The 27,817-nt window shown below is 34.2% G+C and overlaps 1 protein-coding gene across 1 annotated transcript in view; it reads left to right on the forward strand.

Annotated features, from left to right (window-relative positions):
* Nucleotides 1–27,817, forward strand: part of LOC150097610 (transcriptional adapter 2-beta-like) — a 226,707-nt gene that overhangs the window by 116,070 nt on the left and 82,820 nt on the right. The window contains exons 7-8 of the mRNA XM_090406959.1: nucleotides 7,641–7,824; nucleotides 7,906–8,126. Of these exons, the coding sequence (XP_090263085.1) occupies nucleotides 7,641–7,824; nucleotides 7,906–8,126 (405 nt within the window). The remainder of the gene's footprint in view (nucleotides 1–7,640; nucleotides 7,825–7,905; nucleotides 8,127–27,817) is intronic.

Below are 27,817 nucleotides of genomic sequence, written 5' to 3' on the forward strand. Positions count from 1 at the left end.
ATAGTACATAATTAAGTCTATATTATTACTGGTTTGTGAGCTAATAATAATGCAGATACCTCACCACCTAAAAATTCATTTTGCATAAAATTTTATCCATGTTTCATAGGTATCATCAGTATCAAATAAGTAGACACACCAGAAAAACTGAACAATGCAACATTAATGCTTCAGTAAAGCAACAGTCAGTTCTAACTATAGTCCAAATGGGGGGGGGGGGGTGAATAGGGATTGCAATTTCCCATGCAGGGGCAGGGTAAATTTAAACCATCAAATCTGATGATTTAATAATAATAATTATTATTATCTGACACCTCCAGGGAGTCCTAAGACTCATCGAGGGAGGGCACCTACTCTACAACTCTCCATCTCCACAATTCAACTTCATCCACAAACCGCCTCATCTACACTAACGCCATCTACTGTCCACCACCACTATTATTTTCACAGACAATCACAAACATCGATGCCTACGGCAGGATTCGAACCCGCAGCCTTTTAGCTGGAGAGTGGATACATTAACCAGGCCGGCATAATATATAATGCCTCGCAACTTTCTACTTTCTTTGTATTTGCTCTTGCACAAGACAGTTTATTTCCTAAAGGACTGCTTTGAGGGGATAATTGTTCTTCATTTCCGGACAGTTCATCGCGGGGAAAATTGATCACCAACAATTTGATGTGGGACAATTCATCACGAGGACTATTCATTGCGGATATATGTGAAAAAAAAATTTCCCATATAAGAAAAATTTTAAAAAAATATATTTTTTAAAAAATTTACATATAAAGTTATTCATATTCTTTTTTACTACAGGCTCTGTAGATGGAATATTAATTGTTACGGAACTGGGATAGGTTGGTGAGGAAAGAGCACGATATTTAGGGAGAATAGTTATATCCAACTAATATCGTGGCAATCTTAAAACGTAGCTTTTAACCTAGTGATTACTGTCTAGTAACCAGAAAAGATTATTAAAGATCTCAGATTTCTGACAACAATCAACAATTGTAATAATCGAAACTTATTTTTCAGGGGTAAAAGAACACTGTAAACGATATTATACATGAAATCTATAGTGAAAATTAAAATTATTTGAACTGTTTGTTATCTGCTAAAACTCAAAATTGTACTATTAGCCACTTCGAAAGAGCAATTGTTATTAAAACAACTGAAAAATTTCTCTTCAAGAGGAACTGGAATCAGTACAATCAGGCATCTCTCTATCAATATTTGTAGTCCTGAAAAGGACTGTTTTGATGATCATGAAAAGGAAAACTTTATTTCATACTGCTCAAAATATAGGTGGAATAATTAAATTACTTAATAAATTTGGTAGTACCTGTCCTGCTTGATTTCAGGTTCTTCGAAAGACTTCTTTACAGAGGCATTGCTCGGCATTTGGCCGATGACGCAGGAGATATTTTTGTGTATTGTAAAATATATATGTTATATTAATTTTTTCATAAATTTCAGTTCGTATCTTTTGAACTTGTTTCGAAATATTATTTAATTTTCTTTTATCTTAATTTCCTATCTTGTCAGTCATATCTTGTCGTTAATCCGAGTTGTTGTAATCTTTTCATTGCTTTAATTAGTCTTTTCACCTTCAATCCTTTCAGTCTATCAATTTAACTCCCCCCCCCCTTCTCAAGGTCTTGACTATGCTTCTTCATGTGTACGTATTTTAGAAATTAGGAATTGCCTTGGCTGGAGCCAATTCCTTTGTCTAAATAGCTGGCTTTTTCTTGCAGTGATCTCTGAAAATTTATTTGTATTTACGACTGCACCATCAGAAATCGCTTAGAGGAATTGTATATCTTTCCTATACATGCAAGAATATGCCCAGCACAACACGGAGATATCTCTAAATTTTTTTATCTCTAAGTCAAGCAATGTTTAAATCTACTATTCGTCAGTCATGGCTACTTTTACTCTTAAGGTCATACAGGTTCTTTCTTTTTATGAGAAGTGCATTGGTAAGGCAGAATCAGGCAAGTTATTTGACAAACAAAACAATTTATTCATGCTAAATCAAGGTACATATAAAGTTAATACTACGCATACAAAATTCTTCAGGCTCTAATTCACTCAGCAAAATTTAACATGGAAATGCTATAAATCCACGTGTCTGGTTCTCCACTAGATTAATTAAACAATTCTCATTTAAGCCAAATGACTAGAGCAATAACTATGCTCACATATAGATCGGACATGGGAACAGACCTGTACACACTTCACATTAATTTAACTCAGATTATAAATATCATTAAGCGTACTAAAACTTTCACATACAGTAACGTTAGCTAATTCCTCATAACTCTGCAAACTGCTTCACAATTGTTTCAACAAAAGGCCTTTAGTCCTTACTACTGTTCTTAATGCTAATAAACTATAAAATCAGCAATCTTTGCCATAAATTTCACATCTAGGAAAATCCTATACAAAAGGTCTTACTTGTTACTCAGTCATCCAGTTCATTATACAAGATCCTAGAGATCGTTGACACCATCTTCTACTTTCCAGTAAAATTCACATATAGGCACTTTTTATGACATTGATGATACTTTCCGTGTAGAGATCATCATGGAACTTAGCGGTGGGAATTCTGGAATAGACTGTCACAGCTATTACGAACCTCCTATCATCGTCAGACTTCTGTTGGCGGGACGTCGATCCCGTCCTTGGAACGGCAGGGGACACAGAAAACTCCTCATAGCGAGAGCAGGAACTGAGAGCTGAAACAGAAAAGAGCCTTGTTTCCATCGATTCTTCCCCCTTTTATTCTGCTTTCCCGACCTTGAAGCTCATACAGATTGAATCGCTCGGACTTTCTAAGAGGGGTCTTCTCAGCCACCTTGAGGTCGCTGAATTAAGGCCAGAAACCCCGTACTTCATTGACCTTCGCAAGTTGCAATTGCCTCAGGTCTTACATTCTTAATCCCGTCTGAGTTATTTCTTTGTTTGTACAATTTTCTTATCACAATTTATTCTAACATTTTTTTCAGGTTTAGTACATAAAAATGAGTTAAGTATCAATTAAATTACAAGTACATTATATTGATTTTATTTCCCAAGTAATATCGGTATAGAAGAAATTTTATTCTACATTCCCTCTATACTAGATTTTACAGTATGCTTCCCTGATACTTCAATGAGTCTCATCGTTAGTTGTACAGGCTCGATCTTTAATCTCATTAAGTAGCTTCACTGCTTCAACCCATGCCATGTTACCTGCATGATTATGTTGGTTAAGGTTAGGGTACCCACAAAAAATCATAGTTCATCATCAAATTCCTGATATGTACCCTCAAGGGGTGTATAGGATATGATAGTACTACATGAAAAATTTATATCATTACTAACTTCCTATCTATATTTTCCTCCAAATCAGTCTGTTACTTGTAAAGACTCCAGCATTATCAGATCTTATTTATATTTCTATCGTCTAAGGCACTTTGTACCATATCAATCCACCTATATCTTGGTCTTCCTTTGGGTCGTTTTCCTGCCAACCTGCAGAGAGCACTTATTTTGCTAATCTTTCCTCGCCCATGAAATGTTTTACTTGTTCCACAGGTTCTCCGTTCACAACACAGTTGACATTTTCAACAATTCTACCTATTTTCATTGTCTTTGTCTTTTTAATGCTGACCTTCATACCATATCTATTACAACAGTTATTCAATTTAGTCAGGGAATCTTCCAAACTTGTAGCGGATTTATTCAGAAGTATAACATCGTCTGCATAAAGCAAACAGCTGACATTAACATTTCCAATTCTGATATCATGTTTAATACCACTTTCCTTTATAATGTGATCCATATAAATAATGAATAACAGAGGGGATAATGTACATCCTTGTCTCACACCAGTTTTAACATTAAACCATCTTCCTGTACTTCAATTCTAACTGCTGACTTACAACTCAAATGAAGACTAACTATTGCTTGATATAATGCCCCATTGACACCATATAACTGTAGCATATTGAATAGCTTCTCTCTTGGCACCTTGTCATATGCCTTTTCAACATCGACAAAACTTAAATACAGATCTTTGTTATATTCCCATGCTTTCTCAAATATTTGTCGTAAAGTGAAGATCTGATCCTAACAGCCTCTATTTGGTTTGAATGCAGCTTTTCTTCCACAATTCTTCTCAACCGTTTCTCAAGTATACTTGCATAGATCTTGCTAGGAACACTCAGTAGGGTCATACTTCTGTAATTCTTAGTTTTATTTCCATTTTTTTATATGGGTACTATTAGAGCTCTACTCCAATCATCGGGAATTCGTCCCTCTGTCCAGGCTTTCTGAACTATGCTGTGCAGCCACCGTAAGACTTTTATACCACCATACTTCAGCATTTCTGGTCGAATATCATCTACACCTGCTGCCTTTCCACATTTCAAGCCTTTGATGGCTTTTTCTACTTCAAGTATGGATATGTATTCCTGACTGTATGCCTGTCGAGTGTTTTTTACCACTGTGCTATCACTGTTTCATTTAGCAATTTTTCAAAGTAATTACTCCATACTTCAAGGATATCTTTTTCTCTAGTTTTCATGTTACCTCTATCATCTCTAACTCTTTTTCCAGCACTCTTTCTTCCATTTCTAAGCTTCTTCAACAACCTCCAGAATATCTTACCACCTTCTTGATATTTATTTTCTATGCTTTGATATGCTTCCTTCTTTTCCTTCACTGCCTCTTTAACTTCGTGTGTCCACCATAGAGTTCTGATTTTTCTATCTTGCAGACAACCTCATCACATGCCTCTCTGGCTGAATCAATCAGGGTTTTCTTCAAGGCTTGCCGTTGAATCTCCAAGGTCTGGTTCCTGTTCTCAAACTCTTTCATTTTTTCTTCGATAATCTTTGTGTATTTTAGTCTACAGTTCACATATGAGAGCTGCTCAACTTTTATTTGCTTTAAAACTTTATTACATGTCATTCTTTTCAATATGAAATTCAATTTTATCCTGCTCAAGACTAAATAGTGATCACTTCCAATTTCAAATCCTCTGTACACTCTGGTGTCCTGCACCAGGGAGAAATCATTACTAAAAGCAATAACATTGTTAATGAGACATTTCTTATTCCTTGCCTCTTCTCTCCATGTGAATTTTTGCACATTTTTATGTTGCAACATTGTGTTAGTAATAACAACCAGTCCATGTCCTGAGCAGAAATCCAAAACTTATTTGCCATTATTATTAGCTTTGTTCTTTTCTCCAAATTTTCCCAAAATATTTTTGTATATCTGACAATCATTTCCTACTCTGCTATTTAGATCCTCAAGAAGGACCAACGTTTTCTTTTTCATTATGTCAGTTGCATTCTCTAACCTCAAAAAATTCCTCCACTTTTACCTTGGTAGAATCTTCTGTGGCTCCATAGGCACAAATAAGTCTCATTGTCAAATTCCCCATTCTGATATTAGCCCACATCACTCTACTTGAGACTGCCTGCCATTCAAGAAGATTAGCCTCACATTTAGTGTTGAATACTATGGCTACTCCTTCTTTTCCTTGATTTTCATTTCCTGAATATAACATTTTGTATTTATTGCTCAGAAAGATCTCACCAGTTTTTGTCTTTTTTGTTTCAGATCTGGTACTTATCTAATTCCTCAGCTAGCTCCATTTCTTTGCAATTTAGGCTTCTTATGTTGATAGTACTGATCTTTAATTCTGGTGATGTTGAGTTGGGTTATGCTTTCAGATTTGTTCAGGTAGCCGACTTTTCACTGTTCTCCCTGGTTCCATGGCGAAAACAATGGGGGGTTTAACCGGGCGATGTCCTTGCCAGCATGAAATTTTGTCATGTTGTACTATCATTTTGTATATTGGTTTAAGCCAAGAAGAATACAATTTGGTTGCTAAATCCCAAATTGCCAGCCCATCCTCGTTTGTACAGTATCCAAGTAGATACCCAACAGGGTACACCAGGAGAAGGTGAGGATTGGACATTAGGTCAGGAGTCCTGGTCGGTTCTCCACATTCCTTTAAAGGCTATGTGGGGGTATCCTCTCAGTTATACAGCTTTGTCCCTTAAGCACCCAAAAAAAAAAAAAAAAAAAAATCACAGTTTTGAGGTAATAATAAAAAAAAAAAAAATTTTTTTTTATAAAGTTTATATACTAAAGAATATATATTCTGTAATTTTCGTACTCAAAAACTTCCTATATTTTGAGTTATCTTATCATATTATTTATCATTTAAATGCTCATTAAATATGCAGAAACTTTAAATTCTTATAACTTTGTAATTATCAGAATTAAGAAATTTTAAAAAGTAAATTATGTAGATTTAAAAGGTCTATAACATCAATTTCGTAAGTAAAATCAATTGTGAGAAGAAATTTTATTGGTTTTTGCTACCATTGCTATATTGTAAGCTACTTGGAAATAAGCCAATCAGAGCAAAGCTTACAACACCAAAACCGGAACCAATATGGCTGCCACTAACTCGTGTGTTTTCAAAGCTTTGTCTTCAATCTGAGATTTATTAAAAAAATTAAGTTTTAATATAACATTTAGAAACATAATATATATAAATATGCCTAAAAGAAGAGCTTATCGTCCAAAAAAAGACGTTTTCACGACAATCGATATACAAAAAAGAATATCGGCGATGAAAGTATTGATGAGGAGATTGTACAGAATCTGAAGACATCTGCTTCAGAAAAGGAAATTAGCACTTTAGTGAGTGAAAGCACTCCTGAAATATCTGGATATCGTTTTTTTTTTTGATGTAGAAATGATTTTATTATTCATGAATAACTTTCCTTGCCAAAAATGCACTGTTACTATCGGCTACAATGTTGAAGAATTTAGACATGGACTCCTATCAGTGTTTACTTTTAGCTGCATATCATGTGAGTATCAAATTAAATTTTGTAACTCTTATAATGAACATCATTCTGTGGCACCTATAAATATAAGATTTCTAATTTCAACGTATAACATTGGAAGAAATTATGAACAATTAAGCATTTTCTTAGTAACATGAATATGCCACCAATTGTGAACAAAAAAAAAGTTCGCTAAAAATTTTAAAGCATGTACATGGTGCATATGAAACAGTGACCATGGATTCAATGAATTTAGCTGGAGAAGAACTTTCTAATGTGACTGAAGGCCCTGAACCAAAGGAAGTGGCTGTTATCCTGTGATAATACATGGCAAAAAAAGAGGCTTTCAGTCAAAAAATGGTGTGTCTAGTGCTTTCTGTTAGTAAGGATCTTCCCTCAAAAGTTCTTGATGTACACATAAGTAGTACTTATTGTAATACATGTAATAAAATGAAAAAACAATTGAAAAATAATGAATTTGAAAATTGGTTTGATAATCATAAAATATCTTGTGAAAAAAACCATAGCGGAACAGCTGGATCTATGGAGCCTGCTGGTATGGCTATTATTTTTAGATGTTCAATTAATGTCCATAATTTAATGTACACCAACCATTTAGGTGATTGTGACAGTAAAAGTTATCATCACATTGCTACTGCTGATCCACCTATATACAGTAACAAAAAATCAGAAAGCTTGACTGTTGTGGTCATGTTCAAAAGAGAATGGGGAAAAAAAATTAATGGATGAAGTTACAGAATTAAAAAATAAAACTTTTGTAGAAAATGGAAAAAATCATAGAGGAATTGTTAGAAAAAGGAAAGCTGACTCAAGCTGCAATGAAAGAATACAAGGACGTTATGGTGCAGCTATAAGGAATAATGCTGGAGATATAGTGAAAATGAGAAGAGATATTTGGGCCATATATAAGCATCGAGGAGGAGATCCTGAAGATTGTGAAAAATGGTGATTTAGATAAAGCTAACAAGAACATGCTTCCTAAATTTATTTTAGAACAAATAAAACCTGTTTTTGAGATTTTAACAGCAGAATAATTACTCATGAAATGTTCATGAGTAATTATTATTCACATAGAGGTACTCAAAACAACAATGAATTGTTGCATCATTTAATATCTCATCAATGCCCTAAAGAAATATTTGTAGGCAGAAGAAGACTAGAAATAGCAGTATATGATGCACTGATAACTTTTAATGGTGGTGATCTAGGAAGATTACCAGTATTTGAAAGATTGGGACTGAAAATAGGTGAACAATGTTTACAAACATTTAGATGTTTGATAAACAAAGATGCTTAAGAGCAAAAAAAAGCTGCCTCAGAAGAAGAAAAATTAAAAAGAAAGCAAAAATCTATGAATATGTTAAAACACCTGTTAATAACATATATTGCTGGTGGCTTTTAAATATTCATAGAATAATAAAGTATAGTTATAAACTTGAAATTGATTTTTCTCTGGTTTTTAAATTTTAACACATTGCAGTTGGTTTTGGCAAGATCTTAAAAACTATTAGTCCTAGAATATTATTTTTTTTTTCTAACACAGCTTAATATATCCAGAATATATTGAACTAAAATTATAATCATTGATATGTATATTTTCATTTTTATTTTTTAAGTTTATTTTTCAAAAATGCAAAATTTGTGTAATAATCATTTTATGGACAAGTTAAACTTCATAGCTTTAAAGGAACTGATATTTGCTCAGTAATTTTAGTTTATATTGTTTAATAGACATGATAGAATATCTGTAGCAAATTTGAACTAAAAAAAATATTTGTTTTAAAAAAAAATTGACAAAAAAATTCATAATTTTTTAATAAAAATTTGATTTTTTTAAACATTTTTTCCAATAAAATTATTACTGGCATTGCTTCCTAACAAAAACAATAAATAATATGACTGTTATTTGATTAATAAATTTTTTTCAATTCCATGGTACATTCTATCCTTCGTTTGACAATGTCGCCAGCTGTATGAATACACGCATGGCAATGCATTTTGCTAATATCACATAATTTAATGATTTATATTTATCAGGAAATGATATAAATGAGAAAATATACAAAATTTGCTTATTTTTAATAATCATAATTTAATTTCAGTATCGGAATATTAAAAGTTATGTGGTGCAGTTACTTTGGAAAATAACGAATTTAAATAAAAAGAAGGTGCACGCATGTTACTGTTGTGTCGTCTTTCTTCTCCGTTGTGTGTACTGGCTGTTGACAGACTCCACTTATGAACACAAAGAATATTTATTTTAGACTGCGACACTCTGTGTTCATAATTAAGTGATTAATGTTGTAGAATCAGTCATCAGCAAGTATGATGTTACAATAATTTAACTCAGGCTGAAACTTTCTTTTTAAAATTATTCTTAAGTCTTACAACAGTCGTGTTTGCATAGCCTTTCATTATCTTCTCATTAAATAGGGTTTCCACTTAGATTCAAACTGTTAAATGAGCGCTGCAATTAAATAAATCAGGCAATCACAAGATATAGATTAAATAAGAAACATTTAATACACTATTACAAGAAATTACATTAATTGATCATATTTCAAATGGAAGTAATGTGATTATGAAATAAACAAGTTCACATTAAAACAATAACTTTACAGTAGAGCACTTGCAGCACGGTTATTTTCATATACATAGGCTTTTACCCCTCTTATTGAAAAAGGCTTTAGTACAATTCTTATATGTGATTATCCATTCAAATGTTTTAAATATCGACTCTGCTTAGTCATTCACAAATTTCATGCACAAATCTTTAATCACACACCAAGAAATCTTAAAGTCCTATCATTCTATTATAATTCTTGATAAGTCAATTTTAGCTTATATCATGTTCTCATAGAATAATGTTCACTTAATCACACTTTCAAATACGAATTGTCATCATAGCAATGCACTTTCCTTTTTTTTTTCAGTATATTCACGAAAGCTTAGAAAGGATTTTCTTACCAGGACAGTTGATTTACTTAGCTTATTATCACAGATCCTGAGAGATACTTCCTTGCTTGATTCTAGCTTTCTTCTTTTGGTCACATCAGTACGATAGAATCCTGGTTTATCGTAATGGCTCAACCAGTTTGAGAACACGACTTTTTTCTCTAAATCGACGATCCTTTAGGCTTTCTAGGCAATCCTTGCCTTTCCTTACGTCCTTTACTATTATTGAACGAGGAATTAGGAATCTGGATATGAACAAAAGCCTGAAAGTTAAGTGAAAAAACCAGAGAGCTCCCCTGTCCCTTCTACCCTGTTCTAACTCCCTGCAATATCCTTTCATCCAGCCAAAAACCGGTTCACGCTGGCTTCGTTACACCATATAGCAACACACACCGAAATGTGCGCTGGATAACTTCGAAACTACATGTGGTGCTTAATTCTGTTATGCTGACTATGTCCTTCACGATGGTTTCCATTTGCAAATTGAAATGATACAGAGTCTCCATGCACAGTCTACATAATATATACATACTCTACAAGGAAATAGTACAGGATAAACAACTAACAACTATTAGAATATCTAATTATTTTCTAACTATGGAATAAACAACAGTAAGTAATTAATTCACTATTTATCTGATGAGCAAACTTAGCTCAGGAAATGACAGATTATGTTAAATCCTGAATAAAGTATTAATAATTTATAATTCTCAGAATTTAAAATTACCTAGCAGTATTTGTGTGTGTGATAGTTTGGAAAGGGGGGGGGGGAGTGAGCCATCAAAGACGAAATACAATTTTAATTCTATTATGAAAATTTTGGAAATAAAATTTCATTTTGATGCATGCACCTATATTTTGAAAATGATAAACTGTAGGGAAAGTATCGCTACATCAAAATTAGCAGAAAATATGTACATAACAGTTTACTTCATAATAGCCTTCATTTCAATATGTAATGAGCGATTCCAGGAAACCAAGAAAGTTGAAGTGCAAAGAACTACAGATTACGTTATAAATATTATACATTATGTGATATGATTCAAGATTTACGTATGATTATCTATAAGTAATTATTAATTGACTTAAGGAATTCACCATGTACAATAGAATATGAATTAAATTGAACTTTAATATATATTTCCAATATTTCGGCAACGTCACGTTGCCATTTTCAAAGGAACTTACAATGAAGACACGTGCACGCAGGCACTACATACAGTCAATGAGGATGAAGCAGGAAGCTATCGTTTCTCCTAAAATTCCTGATGTTGCCCTCTAGTGAGCTATGTAGGTATTCTTGGCCATTGGGCTGAAGGTCTCATGATGTAAGTCTCAAATTTGGGGCAGTCTCATGCAACCAAATTTGTTGAGGTTTGGCATGTTTCTTAGGGCTGAGACTGATTAAATGAAAAGTCTTTCAAATTTGAACTTGCTACCGGTGTGTTATTGTGGCTTTCTTCCACCGTATGCTGTGGCGTGTATCCAGAGCATGGTCTGCAAGACCAGAGTGGCTATACTGGTGAAAACGGATGTAGTCCTTGTGTTCTGAAATTCTGATATTTGCTGTCCTGCCTGTTTGGTCCAAGTAGGACAACTTACAGCTGCCCTACTTTAGTGCATCCACTAAAGATCAACCACTTCCCCTAGACCTTCCTGGTGTATACCAGTTCCCTTGCAGCTGTAAGCATCCCACTTTGGCCAAACAGGCAGGACAGCGAATATCAGGATTTCAGAACACAAGGACTACATCCGTTTTCACCAGTATAGCCACTCTGGTCTTGCAGACCATACTCTGGATACATGCCACAGAATACGGTGGAAGAAAAGCCATAATAATAATACACTTTAGCAAGTTCAAGTTTGAAAGACTTTTTATGGAATCAGCCTCAGCCCTAAGAAACATGCCAAACCTCAACAAATTTGGTTGCATGAGACTGCCCCAAATTTGGGAGACTTACATCATGAGCCCTTCAGCCCAACAGCCAAGAATACCTACATAGCCTGCTAGGGGGGCACCATCAGGACTTTTAGGAGAAACGATAGCTTCCTGCTTCGTCCTCATTTACTGTATGTAGTGCCTGCATGCACGTATCTTTATTTTAAGTTTCTTTGAAAATGGCAACGTGACGTTGCCGAAATATTGGAAATATATATTAAAGTTTAATTTAATTTATATTCTATTGTATGTTGTGAATTCCTCAAGTCAATTAATAATCATGCATAACCAGCGTATAATCCTTTCTACGAGGATTATCTATAAGGTAATATCGTAAAAGAGCGAACCTTCACACAATCTGTGAACTAATTTTCTAACTAAGATTATGAATAAAAAATAAAGAAAACAATTTGTAACAGATGGAGGCTGTATTTATTTTAAGATTCGGATTTTTATGAATTTATAAAATAATCGTTTAACAAAAATAATTATCTTGAATCAAATTCTGAAAGAATAAAATGTATTGGCGACTAAGATAATTAGCATAAAAAAAACAATAGGGGCATTGTTCTCTAGAGATGCAATCTTAAATGAAGAAATATGAAAGGATCTCTTATTTGCACCGGCATTAAAAACTATAATTATACAATAAAACAAGTGGCAAAAATAAATGTAACTTGTAGGTAATATAATTTAGATTCCAGTTACTGAGCAAACGGCAAGCAACTGCGTTTCTAGCAATAGGTAACTGATTGTCGCTACGTACGCGAGGTAATCTGGTTAAGTGTACTCATCAGCGTGAAGGATTATCACACCTTCTAATGGATATGATAGTCAAATGCACTTGATATCCATGTTTTTCCAATAGGTGGTCTGACTCGTGTCCAGGATTTGCTGGACATATATATATATATATGTCCTGACCGGTTGGGAGGTTAACCCTGCAGAGGTCATGGTCGAAAAAATTGCAGCTTAGGTCATTTGTATCTGAGATACATTCGTTACTATAGTACACCCACAGATTCGAGACCCTTTGACACTTCTGCGCATGTCAACAGAAGGAGAATCCATTCCGATAATAGGGTAATCGATCCATATTGTGGGATGAGTTGTTTATTGTTACACGTCAGAAAATTAACTTATCTTTTATGATCATTGTAGTTTTTAAAGTGTTAACTATGTTGCTTGTATAACAGTCGGAAAATTTTACCTATAAAGCACGCGATTTCGCGTGTTGGCGACCAATTCGTGCGTCCTTCATTTCTTTCTCCCCTTCAGCATGAATCGACTATTCTTGGCAAGTCTCCAAGCGTAGCTCTCTAAAGTGTGGGCATACTATAGTATGGGCTGAAATGCGATAAAACTTAAAAAAAAAAACATACAAATATAATACATGATGGTTTATTTATTTTCAGTTACACTCTAGAAGTTATTGGAAAAAAGAAACATAAAAAAAAACATAACTAAACCAATACTATACTATTGACATCAGTAGTATAGTATTGGTTTAGTTATGTTTTTTTTATGTTATGTTATAAATTGTATCTGAGAGATACTCGCAGTATCTCTCAGATACAATTTACTATCAAATATCACTTTCACATTCGACTCTATCACTCTCATCATCTGACGCGATATATTTTTCCAGCCATTTTCAATGGTTAATAATAATAAAAAAAACTAAACCAATACTATACTGACATCGCAGTTCGTGGTATCTCTTAGATATAATTTACTATCAAATATCACGTCTCTACATAAGTCTATTAAACCAAACTGGCTTCAATTTTCAAGCGAATTTTTCCTGCAATAAGTTTTCCTCTCGATGAGTTTGCTGCTGCGATGAATTTTTCCTCTTGATGAGTTTTCCGTGCAATCAATTTTCCTGCAATTGTCCGTGAAATGTTGTTCTTTAAGGCCAGACTATTCCAGTTTACATGATGTACTCTATGTTCTTTGTGACAAATGGCAGATCTGGATTGATCAAAATAATGACCACTAAGTCATGGATACAGGTAGTTACCCAAAAATAAATTACACTTGCTAAGAAATTATATTCTTGTTTAATGCTTTATCCAAGTTTGCATGAGAACTATCTTCATGACTAGGCGATTTGTATATAGAGGCTGTTGAATACACATTACATTAGTATTCCATAATACAAAGCACGCTTCTTCCGTATATGTTTCACTACCCATGCAGGTTTCAGCCTTTATTGAGACACTGTGAGGGTACTTCTCCAAAAACTGAGTGTTTTTTTCCTGAATCTTTTCACACTAAATCTCATTAGTGATTTTTTGGATCATTCAAACTCATCGCTCCTTATCTTGATCTGAATCGTTCCAGCACAGGAAACTGAGCATTGCTCCACTTAGTGACAAGCAAAAAACTACTACTATGCTGAACCACTCTAATCCCAGAAAACAAACCCAAAAGACTAACATTTTAAAAATGACATCAGCGGGAGCCAGACACAAAGAAGATAGCAAGGTGAAATTAATGCCGAAATCATATACATATACCAGCAGAGAAAAGGTGGACCACCTTATTTTTAAAATATTCTGGATCAGAGGTAGATGTGGAAACTTTTTTTTCACTTGGTTACAAAGTAAATTATACTTGACAAGAAATTATATTCTTGTCAAGATCCAAAATGTAAACAAACAAAGTTTTGCATGTGAAGTATCTTTACAACTAAGCTACTTATATGTAGAGGCTGTTAAAATCACATCAGTTGCCTAAGTTGGCTTCTGCTGATGATCTAAAGGTTAAAAACTGGTCTGGCAATGGCCCTTTCCATAATGCATGGCAGTATATATGTGCAAAAGGAACTGTGCTGTGCATTATGGAATACTCAGGCAATTAAATTAATATGAATTACCTTAGTATCCCATAAGCACAGTGCCTCTATATACAAGTAGCCTAATCGTGAAGATACTTCACATGCAAACTTTGCTTGCCTACCCTTTGGTATAGGATTTTTTTTTTCAAAAAAAAGATAGAAAATTGGAAGTTCTCCACAGGTTGAAGAATCAGATCTATTTATTAGTTTAAAATTTTATGTTATGGTATGGTACAACTGTGGTACAATTTAATGATTAGTAAAGAAGAAATAGAAATTGAAAATGTAAATAATATAGGAATAGACAGGAGAGGAGGTTACCTCAGAGTTAAATAAATATAGTCCCCCCCCCCACACACACACACACTCACTTTAATGTAAAAATCCTGAATCCATTATACATGTATTGGGTTACCTGCATTATACCTAAAGAAGGGCTAAAATAATATCTGTTTTTAAGAAGAGATATAGAGATATATCTATATCTCTGTATAAAAAAAGGGCAACATATAAATTATATAATAAGATTTTAATTAAAAGACTTGTCACTGGACACCCCATGGAGAAGGTGCATCGTGCCATATAACAAGTCACGTGTGTGTGTGTGTGTAGCCAGTATAAATTGGAGGAATATGATACTCCAAAGTCAGTGCAACTGTGTCTGGGTGAAATGGGTGCGAAAAGGGAACTGACAGAGTTTGATAGGATGCCATGTTGCAGACCTATCTGTTTGGCAAAATATTGACAAATTGGGCCATCCCGGGTCAACAGTCAGTGATACCATCTTTGATGGAAGTGCAGGGAGTCACCTGCAAGTGTTACCCACAGAAATTCGTGAAAATTACAAGGCAACATATAAATTATATAGTAAGATTTTAATTGAAAGACTTGACACTATTGCTGATAGTTTGTTATTAGAGGATTGGTCCAAGTTTAGAAAAAGTGTAAGTTGCATTGATAATGTATTTTCTAAAAGAAATCGGAACAAAAGAAGGTAATTTAATTTACAGAACCACTTGTCATAGATTATGAGGAAGCTTTTGGCCAAGATAAGAACCGAAATGTACAGAATATATTAGACAAAGACTGTCCAACAATTATTAAATACAGTTAAGAGAATATACACATCATCAAATTCCTGACATGTTCCCTCAAAGGGTGTACAGGATATGATGGTACTACATGAAAAATTTACATCATTACTAACTTCCTATCCACAATTTTCCTCCAAATCAATCTGTTACCTCTCGAGACCCCAACATTATCAGATCTTATATTTCTATCTTCTAAGCACTTTTTACTGAATCAATCCACCTATATATTTGGTCTTCCTCTGGGTCTTTTTCCTGCCAACCTGGCAGAGAACACTTGTTTGGCTAATCTTTCCTCTCCCATTCTGTTTAAGTGACCATACCACCTGAGATTAGCTCTGCTAACACATTCCTGGATGCTAACAATGTTAAGTTCTACATAATATCCTCGTTTTTAATATGATATAGCCACTAATGCCATTTGTTCGTTCCTCGAATCTTTCTCGGGACTCTAATATCTGTCTCTAATCTTTGGTCAAGTGTTTTACTTCTGACCCAGCTCTCAGATCCATAAGTTAAAATTGGTTTGAACACTGTCTTGTACACAGCTAATTTAGTGTTTTGGCTAATTTCTCTCTTATTCCATATAAATTTATTCAATTGACTTCCTACCATACCAGCTTTCTTGATTCTGTAATTCTATTTCCATATTTAATTTACCATCTTCACTAAAAATCATGCCCAAGTAGCTAAAATGTTTTACTTGTTCTATAAGTTCTCCATTCAAAATGTAGTTGATATTTTCAATCTTTCTGCCTAATTTCATTGTCTTTGACTTGTTATTGCTGACCTTCATACCATAGCTATTACAACAGTTATTCAATTTAGTCAGGGAATCTTTCAGACTTATAGCAGATTTATTTAGAAGTATAACATCATCCACAGAAAGCTAAAGAGCTGACATTAATTTCTACAATTTTGATATCAGGTTTAATACTACTTTCCTTCATAATGTGATCCATATAGATAACGAATAACAGAAGGGATAATTTACATCCTTGTCTGACACCTTTTTAACATTAAACCATCTTCCTGTACTTCCTTCAATTCTAACTGCTGACTTGCAATTCAAATAAAGACTTGCTTGATATAATGCCCCATTAACACCATATAACTGTAGTGTTTTGAATAGCTTTTCTCTTTGCACCTTGTCATATGCCTTTTCCAGATCTACAACACTTAAATACAGATCTTTGTTATATTCTCATGATTTCTCAACCGTTTGTCGGAAAGTAAAAATCTGATCCTGACAGCCAATATTTGACCTGAATCCAGCTTGTTCTTCAACAAGCTTCCCTTCCACAATCCTCCTCAACTGTTTCTCAAGTATATATACTCCATAAATCTTACCAGGAACACTCAGAAGGAAATACCTCTGTAATTCTCGCATGCAGTTTTACAAGAGTAGTCTGAAAAGATCTCAGCCTCGACCATAGATGGCAACACTATCAGTGAGATTTTTTTTTTTTTTTTTTTCTAACTTGATACATTTGTCATAAGCATTTTTGTGAAATTGCAAGTCATTCTATACAGTTTCATACAGCTGTTTCAAGCAAAAGTGTTTTCTATATCCTTTGAAATGGATGAAATTGAATATCATGCTGTTATAAAATTCTTTGTAAAAGAAGGTTTAACGCCAAAAGAAATTCATTCGGGGTTCATAAACGTTTATGGGCACTCCTTTGTTTTCGACAATTAAGAAATGGGCTGACGAGTTTAAACATGGGCTTACCAGTCTTGAAGATGATCCACGTGAAGGATGTTCAAAAAGTGTAAGAACACCAGAAATCATCGATCGAGTTCACGATATGGTATTGATTGACCAGTGAGTCAAAGTGTGTGAAATTGCTGGGACTATAGACATTTCAAAAGAACGTGTAGGATATATTTTGTATGAAGAATTGCAAATGAAAAAGCTTTGCACAAGATGAGTGCCGAGCTTGCTCACAGCAGATAAAAAATCCACTCGCATGAAAATCTCTGAACAGCTTGGAGCATTTTAACAAGAATAAAAACTGATTTTGTGCGTCGATTTATTACTATGGATGAGAATTGGATTCACCAGAATCCAAACAGCAGTCAAAACAATGGACAGCTGGTTGTTTGGCACCAAAGAAGACAAAGTCTGTTCCATCAGCAGGAAAGTTCATGGCATCGATGTTTTGGGATGCTAAATGCATTTTGTTTATTAATTATCTTGAAAAGGATCAAACAATAACCCGGGAATATTATTCCGATCTTTTAACCAGACTAGACGAAAAAATTTGTCAGAAAAGACCTGGTTTGCAGAAGAAAAAATCATCTTTCATCAAGACAATGCACATGCCCACGAAGGGGTTTTGGGCTGGAAAAATTAGAGATCTGCACTATGAATTGTTGGAACATCCACCCTATTCCCCAAATTTGGCTCTCTCCCACTTCTGTCTCCTCCCAAAACTAAAACTCTTCCTTGCTGGTCAGCGTTTTTCTTCAAATCAAGAGGTGATTGCAGCTGTAGAGGTGTTTTGCAGATCTTACTGAGATCCACTACTGGGATGGGATAATGGTGCTGGAGCATTGCTGGAATCAATTTATTAGTGTTAAGGGAGATTATGTTGATAAATAAAAATAATTTTGAAATTATAGATTCGTTTTTTTCTTTGTTAGGCCAAGAACTTTTCAGACCACCCTCGTATTTCCCTTTTTGTATATGAGTACTATGAGAGCTCTACTCCAGTCATCTGGAATTTGTCCCTCTGTCCATGCCTTTTGAACTATGCAGTGCAGCCAGTGTAAGACTTTTATACCTCCATACTTGAGTATTTCTGGTCGAATATCATCTACTCCCACTGCCTTCCCACATTTCAGACTTTTGATGGCTTTTTCTACTTTAAGTTTGGATATGTATTCTTGATTGTATGTCTGTTGAGTGTTTTTTTACCACTGCGCTGTCATCACTGTTTGTTTCATTTAGCAATTTTTCAAAGCAATTACTCCATACTTGCAGGATATCTTTTTCTCCAGTTTTCATGTCACGTTTATCATCTCTAATTCCTTTTACACTCTTGCCTCCATTTCTAAGCTTCTTCAACAACCTGCAGAATATCTTGACACCTTCTTGATATTTATTTTCTATGTTCTTACCAGTCTTCCCATGACTTTTGTTTAGCTAGTTTTACACAATGTTTAGCTTTCTTACATTTGTCTCTATATTCTCTAAGAGCACTAGCTGACTTATTTGGGAACTTTTGATATGCTTTCTTCTTTTCCTTCACTGCCTCTTTAATTTCCTGTGTCCACCATGGAGTTCTGATTTTTCTATCCTTGCAGACAACCTCACCACATGTGCCTTTCTGGCTGAATCAGTCAGGGTTTTCTTCAAGGCTTGCCACTGAATCTCCAAGGTTTGGTTCCTGTTTTCAAACTCTTTCATATTTTCTTGAATAACCTTTGTGTATTTTAGTCTATAGTTCACATCTGAGAGATGCTCAACTTTTATTCGCTTTAAAACTTCCTTACATGTTATTCTTTTCAATATGAAATTCAATTTTATCCTGCCTCAAAGCCAAATAGTGATCAATTTCAAATCCTCTGTACACTCTGGTGTCCTGCACCAGGGAGAAAACATCACTATCAACAATAACGTAATCAATGAGACTTTTCTTATTCTTTGCTTCTTCTCTCCATGTGAATTTGTGCACATTTTTATGTTGGAACATGGTGTTAGTAATAACCAGTCCATGTCCTGAGCAGAAATCCAACAGATATTTGCCATTATTATTAGCTTTGCTCTTTTCTCCAAATTTTCCCAAAATATTTTTGTATGTCTGACAATCGTTTCCTACTGTGCTATTTAGATCCCCAATGAGGACCAACTTTTCCTTTTTCATTGTGGCAGTTGTTTTCTCTAAAGCATCAAAAAATTCCTCCACTTCTACGTTAATAGAACCTTCTGTGGGACCATAGGCACAAATGTCTTTGTCCAGTTCTCCATTCTAATATTTGCCCACATCACTCTACTTGAAACTGCCTGCCATTCAATATACATTAGTGTCTAAAAGCTAAGAACGAACTACATTTTTAGTTATACATGAAAATATTTTCTCCACTCCAGCTAAATGTAGACACAAATTTATTACTAGCATACTAAAGATTATATTACACAAAAAAATGTGTTATAAATTTCTTGCAAATTAAAGTGCAATATGTTTTTGGTAAAAGTTACCAATTTCCTGAGGACATAGTTAAGGAATTAATGCACAATATTTACAGAAAACTGTCCAGAGTCACTTTTCAGTATAGAACAGGCTCACAACCAGCTCTCTCAACATCTTACCATGCTTTGCACCAAGTGGTTCAGGAGTTATTGAGGTAAAGAACTGGTCCACTTTTTCTTTGGAACAAGGATAAGCCTTGTTTGTTTTCTGGAGGGAAATTTCAAGCATTAATGCTTCTCCTTATTGCATCCCAAATGTATTTTTGATTTCAGCAAAATGTAATTTACGCACCATGGCAGATCAGCTTGCAAGTCAGCTCCATTCAAGCACAAGTATGCAAATACCTCGAGAAACTATGGCAAGATGTCTGCAACAAGTTGGCCTATATGCCAGAAAGCCTAGTCTGTGCATCCCTTTATCTTTACAGATGCTTTGTGGTAGGAGGTGTATACATATATTAATATTTTTTTCATTATAATTTAATATATTAATATACACAAAATCTGGTATAGAAGTTGTTTGCTTCTTTTGCTGATAATATTACTCATATAACATTAGCGAAGGAATTGCAAAGAAGTAAAATGCTGGTGCATCAAAAAGTTTGTCAACCTCTAAGACCATCCTTTTGGGTGGTCTTAGATTTTACTTAGTTAAAAACTTAGTTTTTACTAAGTAGTAAACCTGTCCTCTGCTGCCTTGGAACAAGCACTACTAATACACTGGGTCACAACCAGAACTTTGTCATCGCTATACCAGCCAAAGATTTCATGACACAGATTGAGTGTGCAATCTACAACCATCTGTCTATGAAGGCCATAAATATTATGCGATGTAACGTGCTGTCATAGTTGGAACTCCCCCCTCCCCCATAAAAAAATCTGTCTATGAAGGCCATAAATATTATGCGATGTAACGTGCTGTCATAGTTGGAACTCCCCCCCCCATAAAAAAAAATCACGAAAACAGATGTCAACCACTCACTTAAATTACACTAAAAAAAGCTACTCTTCTAAGAGACTGGTCTATTTACTGCTAACATAATAATGATCCACCCAGGGCCATCTAGTCATCCATCCATCCATCCATCCATCTAGTGGTCAAAAAAAATGTTTACTTGCCCATAGCATGAATTGTGGTAGGAGGTGCATACATATACAGGTAGGTATTCAAAAATCTGGCAGCCTCTGGACCTGAAGGATGCCGGATTTCGGATGGTTATATATGCTGTATATTTTTAACAGGAAATGACTATGTGTACAGTCCTTTAAAGAAAGAAAATTAAACATTAAATGAAAAGCTTATGAAATTTTAATGTTCACAAACTAAATATAACGGTTCTGCAGAATTTTAGTTCAACTGAATAAAATAGTTCCTCAGAATTTTAATTAGTAAAATGTTGATGGTGGTGACAGCACATCTGGTTGACTTGAAGTTAATGGCAGTGGATTATCAAGTGTGGACACCACTGCTGCTTCTTCCTGCTTCCTAGCTATTTTCTTGAATATATCGTGCAGTGTCTGCTGCTTTATTTGGGTCTTTCTCTAATAAGTTTATCCTGTAGCAAGTAAACATTCATGATTTCTTGTTCACTTACAAAACTTTGTTGCTCTAGTCCAGCCAGCATCAAGTTTTTTTAGCACTTCCACTCTCTCTGTGATCGACAACGCATGATGTTTACGTTTTACGCCACCTCTTTTCTTTGCTGAATCCATAATGGGGCTATACAGTAGCAAATAAATGATAAAATGAGAAGGAATAAACAGGTTATCGCAATGCTTATCGACTACAGCGCCATCAAAATATAAACAGAAAACGGTGCGCCAACGCGATAAATTTGAAAATTTCACGCTCCGAAATCCATGCCGGAGATCTGAAGGAACCAGATTATCGATGGCCAGATTTTTGAATGCCTACCTGTATATATATTTATATTTGTTTTATAATATATATATATATATATATATATATATATATATAGAACATGTTTAACAGAATTTAATACAAACCATTCAAATTATATGCAATTATCTGAATTTCATTTTGTCAATCCTCCTCAACATGTTACATGACACTTCTGTTCTGCTGCCTGCTAATCAGTTTCCAGTCTTCCATAATTCTATCCATCTATCCATCTCTTTATTGGACATCAACAAATGCGGTTTGGTCACTCAGATGCCCGGTGGTGTGCCAAATCAGTCCTCACCATGTGGTCCTGTTGTATGCTTTTCTGGCGGCTTTAACTCCCTGAAGATCCGGCATACCATCCATCCATCCATCTCATTGACAGTCTCTCTTTTTCCAGAAACTTTTCCTGGAACAGGCACTATTAACACACTGGGTCACAGCCAGAACTTTGCCATCGCTCCCAGGCACATAATTTTATTTCATTCTCTCATTTATCAAGTACATTGCATCTGAGTGTTGGAAAGGAATTATGTTTTTTTTTTATGTAGCTCTCACCCATGAAAGGTTTGTCTGTAAACCTATGATGCATTCCTACTGTGAGTGGACTAAGGATTTTTTTATAAAATTAATTTTATACATTTTTTGGTATTTTTGTATTGATTTTCTACATAGTCTGGAAATCCTGCTCTAGAGACTAAACATGCAACTTTTCCAAACCACTTCAAGCCTCCAATCAGCGAGGCACTGGTCTCGCACCGGACAATGAAATTCATCTCCCACCTAAAGACAATCACAAACATTCATGTGTAAAAATAATCATAATTTACAATTATGAATCTTTTTACAATTGTTTATCTATTCTAATATATTATTAGTTTTGGTTTCGTAACACATATATCGGCACTTGTGATATGCCCGTTATTGATATATTATTGTAAAAATGAATGTAATGCATCTAAAATTTTGATGTACTTACTAGATTCTGATAATTGTGTTACTTTTAATCTTTTTATTATAATTTAAAATTGGTATGTGTTGAGTTTTGTTTAGACATTCTGTTTGCACTAACGAAACAATATGTCAGCCATTATATGCAACTTCTTGCTTGCCATTTACTTTGAGTGCGCATGCTCACCGAATGACAGCTGACAAAGAGCATTCAGTATTGGAGTAACGAGGAAAACAAGTAGACAGCTAATGGAAATTGGAGAACTGTAACTGGAGAATTTTTGTTCTTAGGAAGTTTTACATGACATTCGGGAAAATATTAATAAAAGATTCTAAGAAGGAATCGTAGAATTGTGAGTCTTTAAATTGGAGGAGAGTTGAAATAGTGAACAAGTATTTAGTAAATAAAAGAAGATATTGCAATTGACATTCTGATTGAATGTTCGAAGAAATGCTGAATGGAAAGTTTCATCTTCTGTCTTAAGGACACCGGATTATTATGGAAAAAGCAATTGGTGAAATTTAAAACTGTAAAGTGGCTTAACATGAAGAGCTCAACTTAGATGTGTTGTTTATGAAGTAGTAGAAGAAACTTCTTTCTCCAGTACAAAAAAATTAGTAAATTGTGTGTCAAATAAAACTGCAAGAGGTAAGAATGTTTGTACTTCAGTGAGACAGGAGGAATAATATTATATGCTATGTAAGGGAGATAAAAAAAAGGTTCCCATAGAAAAGAAGAAGAAAATTGTTATATTTTCAGAAATGGCCTAACAAAGAAACTGATTCTGATGAACATTTCTGTTGTTGTGAAAACAAGGTGTTTAGTCTGGTAGATATGATTAAGTATATGTCAAACAATCCAGTAATAGAATGAGTCAGAGAATGAATGATTTTAATATTTTTGGATTAGAAAATCTCTCAAGTGTAGATTTATTTTAGAAGGCCTTGGAATCCAATTAATTTTTTAGTTATTATGGAATTTCATTTAAATGTATATAATGTTTTAGTTTCATGAAATGTATATATTTTTTTTATTTGGTCCTGATTCAGTGATTTCTGGATTCTAAAATAAATAAGAAGTCATTGCATCAATTGGAATTGAACCCTTGTGTAATTAATAAACACTCAGAATAAAAATCTCCTTTATAGAGATAAAACACATGCGAACAACAGGATTTGAACCTGCACCCTACTTGTTGGAGAGTGGGTACAATAAGCACTCAGTCAACCTGACTGTGCTATTATGTAAATAAATGCCTCCTCTGATTTTTATCTACATTTCATGTAATGGATGAGTTTCTTCTCATTCAAAATATCAGTGGAAGTAGCCAGCCGAAGATTTATTACTCACTGGAGGATAGCGAGTTTGTTTAATGGCATCAGCAAAAACTTACATAAATTGTTTACATCTCATGTCATTTTCATACTATTCTATTACTACTACTGGACCTATGAAGATTTTGAAATTAATAAATGGATTATTGAATTTATCTTTATAATAGGCTGTATTAAAAAGGCACTTCAGGTGTTCAAACATTCTAGTCAAGTATCAGGGCATTCTTTTGTGAAAATTGAATTTAAGTCCTCAAAAACTTATAATAATCTAAACTTTCTGCCAGCAATCCCATTAAAAATCCTATTGAGGGTGCATCTTTATTTAAATCCATCTGGCTTTGATTCCTTCATATCTTTTTAGCTTCAATAACTCCACTGCTGGCTTGCTGGGCCTGTTGCAGCTTCAGCCTAAGGCAAACATCTGGGAGAGAAAGCGGGCTTCCACACCACAAGAGATGGATAGGGGAGAGAGATTCACCCCCCCCCCCCTCCAGTGTTCAAAATGCTCTAATAGTATTGTAGGGATCTTGGGTTCACGATTCCTGTACTCACTAAAGAGCTTTTGATTAACAAAAGTTAATTTTTGCCCATTTTGACTTATTCAGCAGAGACATGTAACAAAAGTGACATATAAATAGAATACAATCAATGGAAATATAAGCAAACTATTAAAACCCTTTTCATCATGTGTGTGTGTTCAAGTATATAATTACACTGAGCTAATTCTTGTTGTAAATTGCAAAAATAAGCTTATGTCAATTCTACGGCATACCTAATTAAGGGTTAAAGAAGGTGTTGAGAGAATTACAGTTGGTAGTGAAATAAAAATCAGTCTTGCTAAATTAATTTTTTTGTGTAACAGTGTCTCTGATTTTTATAAGATGGTGACTGATGACTTACAAGTTATGCAAAATAAAATGTTGTTTGAGAATATTGCTCTATTTATTCCAAAATTAATCTGCAGGTGCAGGGACAGTTTTACTTTATAACAAAGAGTGAGAGATAAATAGCATTACCTGTTGTCATGGGTTAGAATTATTTCACATGACAACAGGTAACGCTATTTATGTGTAAAGTACTGTTACAGAGATACGTGTAACAGTATCTCTTATAAAAATCAGAGATACTGTTACACAAAAAAATTAATTTAGAAAGACTGATTTTTGTTTATTTCACTACCAACTATAATTCTCTCAACACCTATAAGTTAGTATGTCTACTTATAGAAATTTTTTTTGCAATTTACAACAAGAATTAGCTGAGTGTAATTATATACTTGAACACACACATGATGAAAAGGCTTTTTAAAAGAAGAACTTATTAATTAAAGAAAGCTGTTTTTGGAATCTACAGTGGCTCTTATTAATCAACCAAATTTAAACAAATACGGTTGCAAGAAACTTCCTAAAATTTGGGAAACATTAAACAAGCAGATACATTTACAAACTCTCCCACCACCACTCTTCTCAAAAATATGACATTATTAAAACTAACCAATAGAGCCTACAATCTTTCTTCCATTGAAACCTCTCTTTCAACAGAACTCTGCCACATATATACCATCTTCCTATCCAATGGTTACATTTCATACAGAATTAAAAAAAATAATCAATCCTCTCCCCAATCTGTGGTCATTCTTTCAGAAGAATTTCAGAAATGCCATCACTATTCCCTGCATCTGTGATACATCAGAAAAAATAGCCAGGTCATTAAAAAAATTTTACAACCTCTGTGCCACTTTTAAGCCCCACTGGAAACTTGCTACCCTTATCTGTTCTACCAAAAATCAACTCCATCCTCTCTGTGCCTGGAGTATATAAAGTACACTGTTCCTATAAATTGGCATACTATGGACAGACAGGTAGATCAGCCTCCATCCATATAGATGAGCACAAAACTTACATCTACAATCACAATGATGATCAATCTTGTCTTGCAACACCATGTATACCACTCAAAGGATCTCCTGAAAGAAAATCACTATGCTATATCACAGTAAATTTAAGAAAGACTGTTTTTGGAATCTGCAGCGGTACTTATTAATCAACCAAATTTAAACAAACAAACACGGTTGCAAGGAACTTCCTAAAATTTGGGAAATATTAATCTTCAGAGATCCCAATTTACAACCTAGGCCCCCCTACAAATGCCCATAGAGGGGTTCACCACCTAGATAGGACTAGAGTCATATCCACCTGTTTCATTCAGTATTGTGTTTCCGTTGTGTGTGTGTGTGTGTGTTAGAGTTGTTAGTTGTAATCCCTGAATGTCTCAGTTACTGAGATGAAATATTGGTAGTATTAAAAATAGTTTAATCTTTCCTGGTGCTGTCAATACTCCATTAACACGTTCGCTGCCACGCTCCTTGGGCATCGTTCGTTACTGCACGCCAAGCACTTTCACTTCTTCAAGGTCAGTACGAGTAATCTCGTACTGATGGTAATCGACATACGAGTATATTCGTAGTTGGCTTGTGAGGCTCGTATACCAACTAAGAGTACACTCATAGTTGGCAGCGAACGTGTTCTCCAACATGAGGTCCAGGTTCTTTTCATAGGTGTAGTGAGTGTGTCAGATGGGCTCCTTTTGGATGTTTCCAATTAAAGTGGAGAGAGAGAGAGAGATGATAGGTATATAGTCACTGAGTGAATAGATAGGACATGTCATTTGTTGGAAACAGTGCTGTTGTTCTGTAAGGCATTTTGTCAGTTCAGACTTTAGTTAGTTGAACATGAATAACAAGATGATAAAGCATTTCAGAAAGAAAGAAATAAAAAAAATCTCGGAAAAGTGTTGGAAGTTGACAAAATTGATTTTTCAGTTTTGAGTGATGATATTTATACATTTTCTGCAGTAGTCGATATTTGCATTCCCTTTTCTAAAATCTCTATTTCAATCTCTTCCTTCATTAAATAACTTATCGTTTTGCAACATTTCTCTGTTTATTCTGTAATTGTCGTAAACTTGTACCGACATCATCTATTTTAGTGTTTATTCACATTGAGAAAATAACAGCTTGCAGTTTCAAATTGGATAGATTTTTAATCGATACTGCCATTTTTAAGACACATTATTATTACTATGTGACATCTGCATATTCCATCGCATAATTACAGTAGAGATGAAAACTGTGTTGCACGCACCAACTTTGTTGTCTAACTGCTGTAACATTAACTTTTGTATCTTTTGACTGAAATTATCAGCCTTCTATTCTTATTTCCTGAATATCTCTTGTATCCCTTTAAATTTATAGTTTCAAAATTAAAAAAAAAATTTTTTTCTTATTCATAAATATAGCTTGAAGTTAATTTTCAAAATGCAATTCATTCATTAAAATTAAGCTGGTACATTAAATCTGAGAAAGATGTGTGTGTATATATATATATATATATATATTCATTTTTTCACTATCTCACGATATATATAGACATATATAAAGACTATTTTTTTTTTTAAAAAAAAAAAAAGGTTATCCAGTTGGGGGGAAAAAAAAAGAAAGTTTATGCATTCATCCATGCTCCAAAACTAGAGTTTATCTTTTATACTTGTGAGCTACATTTCTATTTGGCTTTATAATGAGATTACACAATCAGTTATTAGGTGGTTCAGAGAGAGGGGAGGGGGAAATACATCTTGTAACTTTTTTATGTACAAATATACATATTTGAATATGAATCTGCCTGCAAAAAGTTGTAAACTTATTGTGCAGTAGTGCCATGGATAGATG

Source organism: Typopeltis vanoorti, chromosome 17 (assembly GCF_054136105.1).
Source record: "Typopeltis vanoorti isolate ZY-2024b chromosome 17, IOZ_Tvanoo_1.0, whole genome shotgun sequence".
NCBI lineage: Eukaryota > Metazoa > Arthropoda > Arachnida > Uropygi > Thelyphonidae > Typopeltis > Typopeltis vanoorti.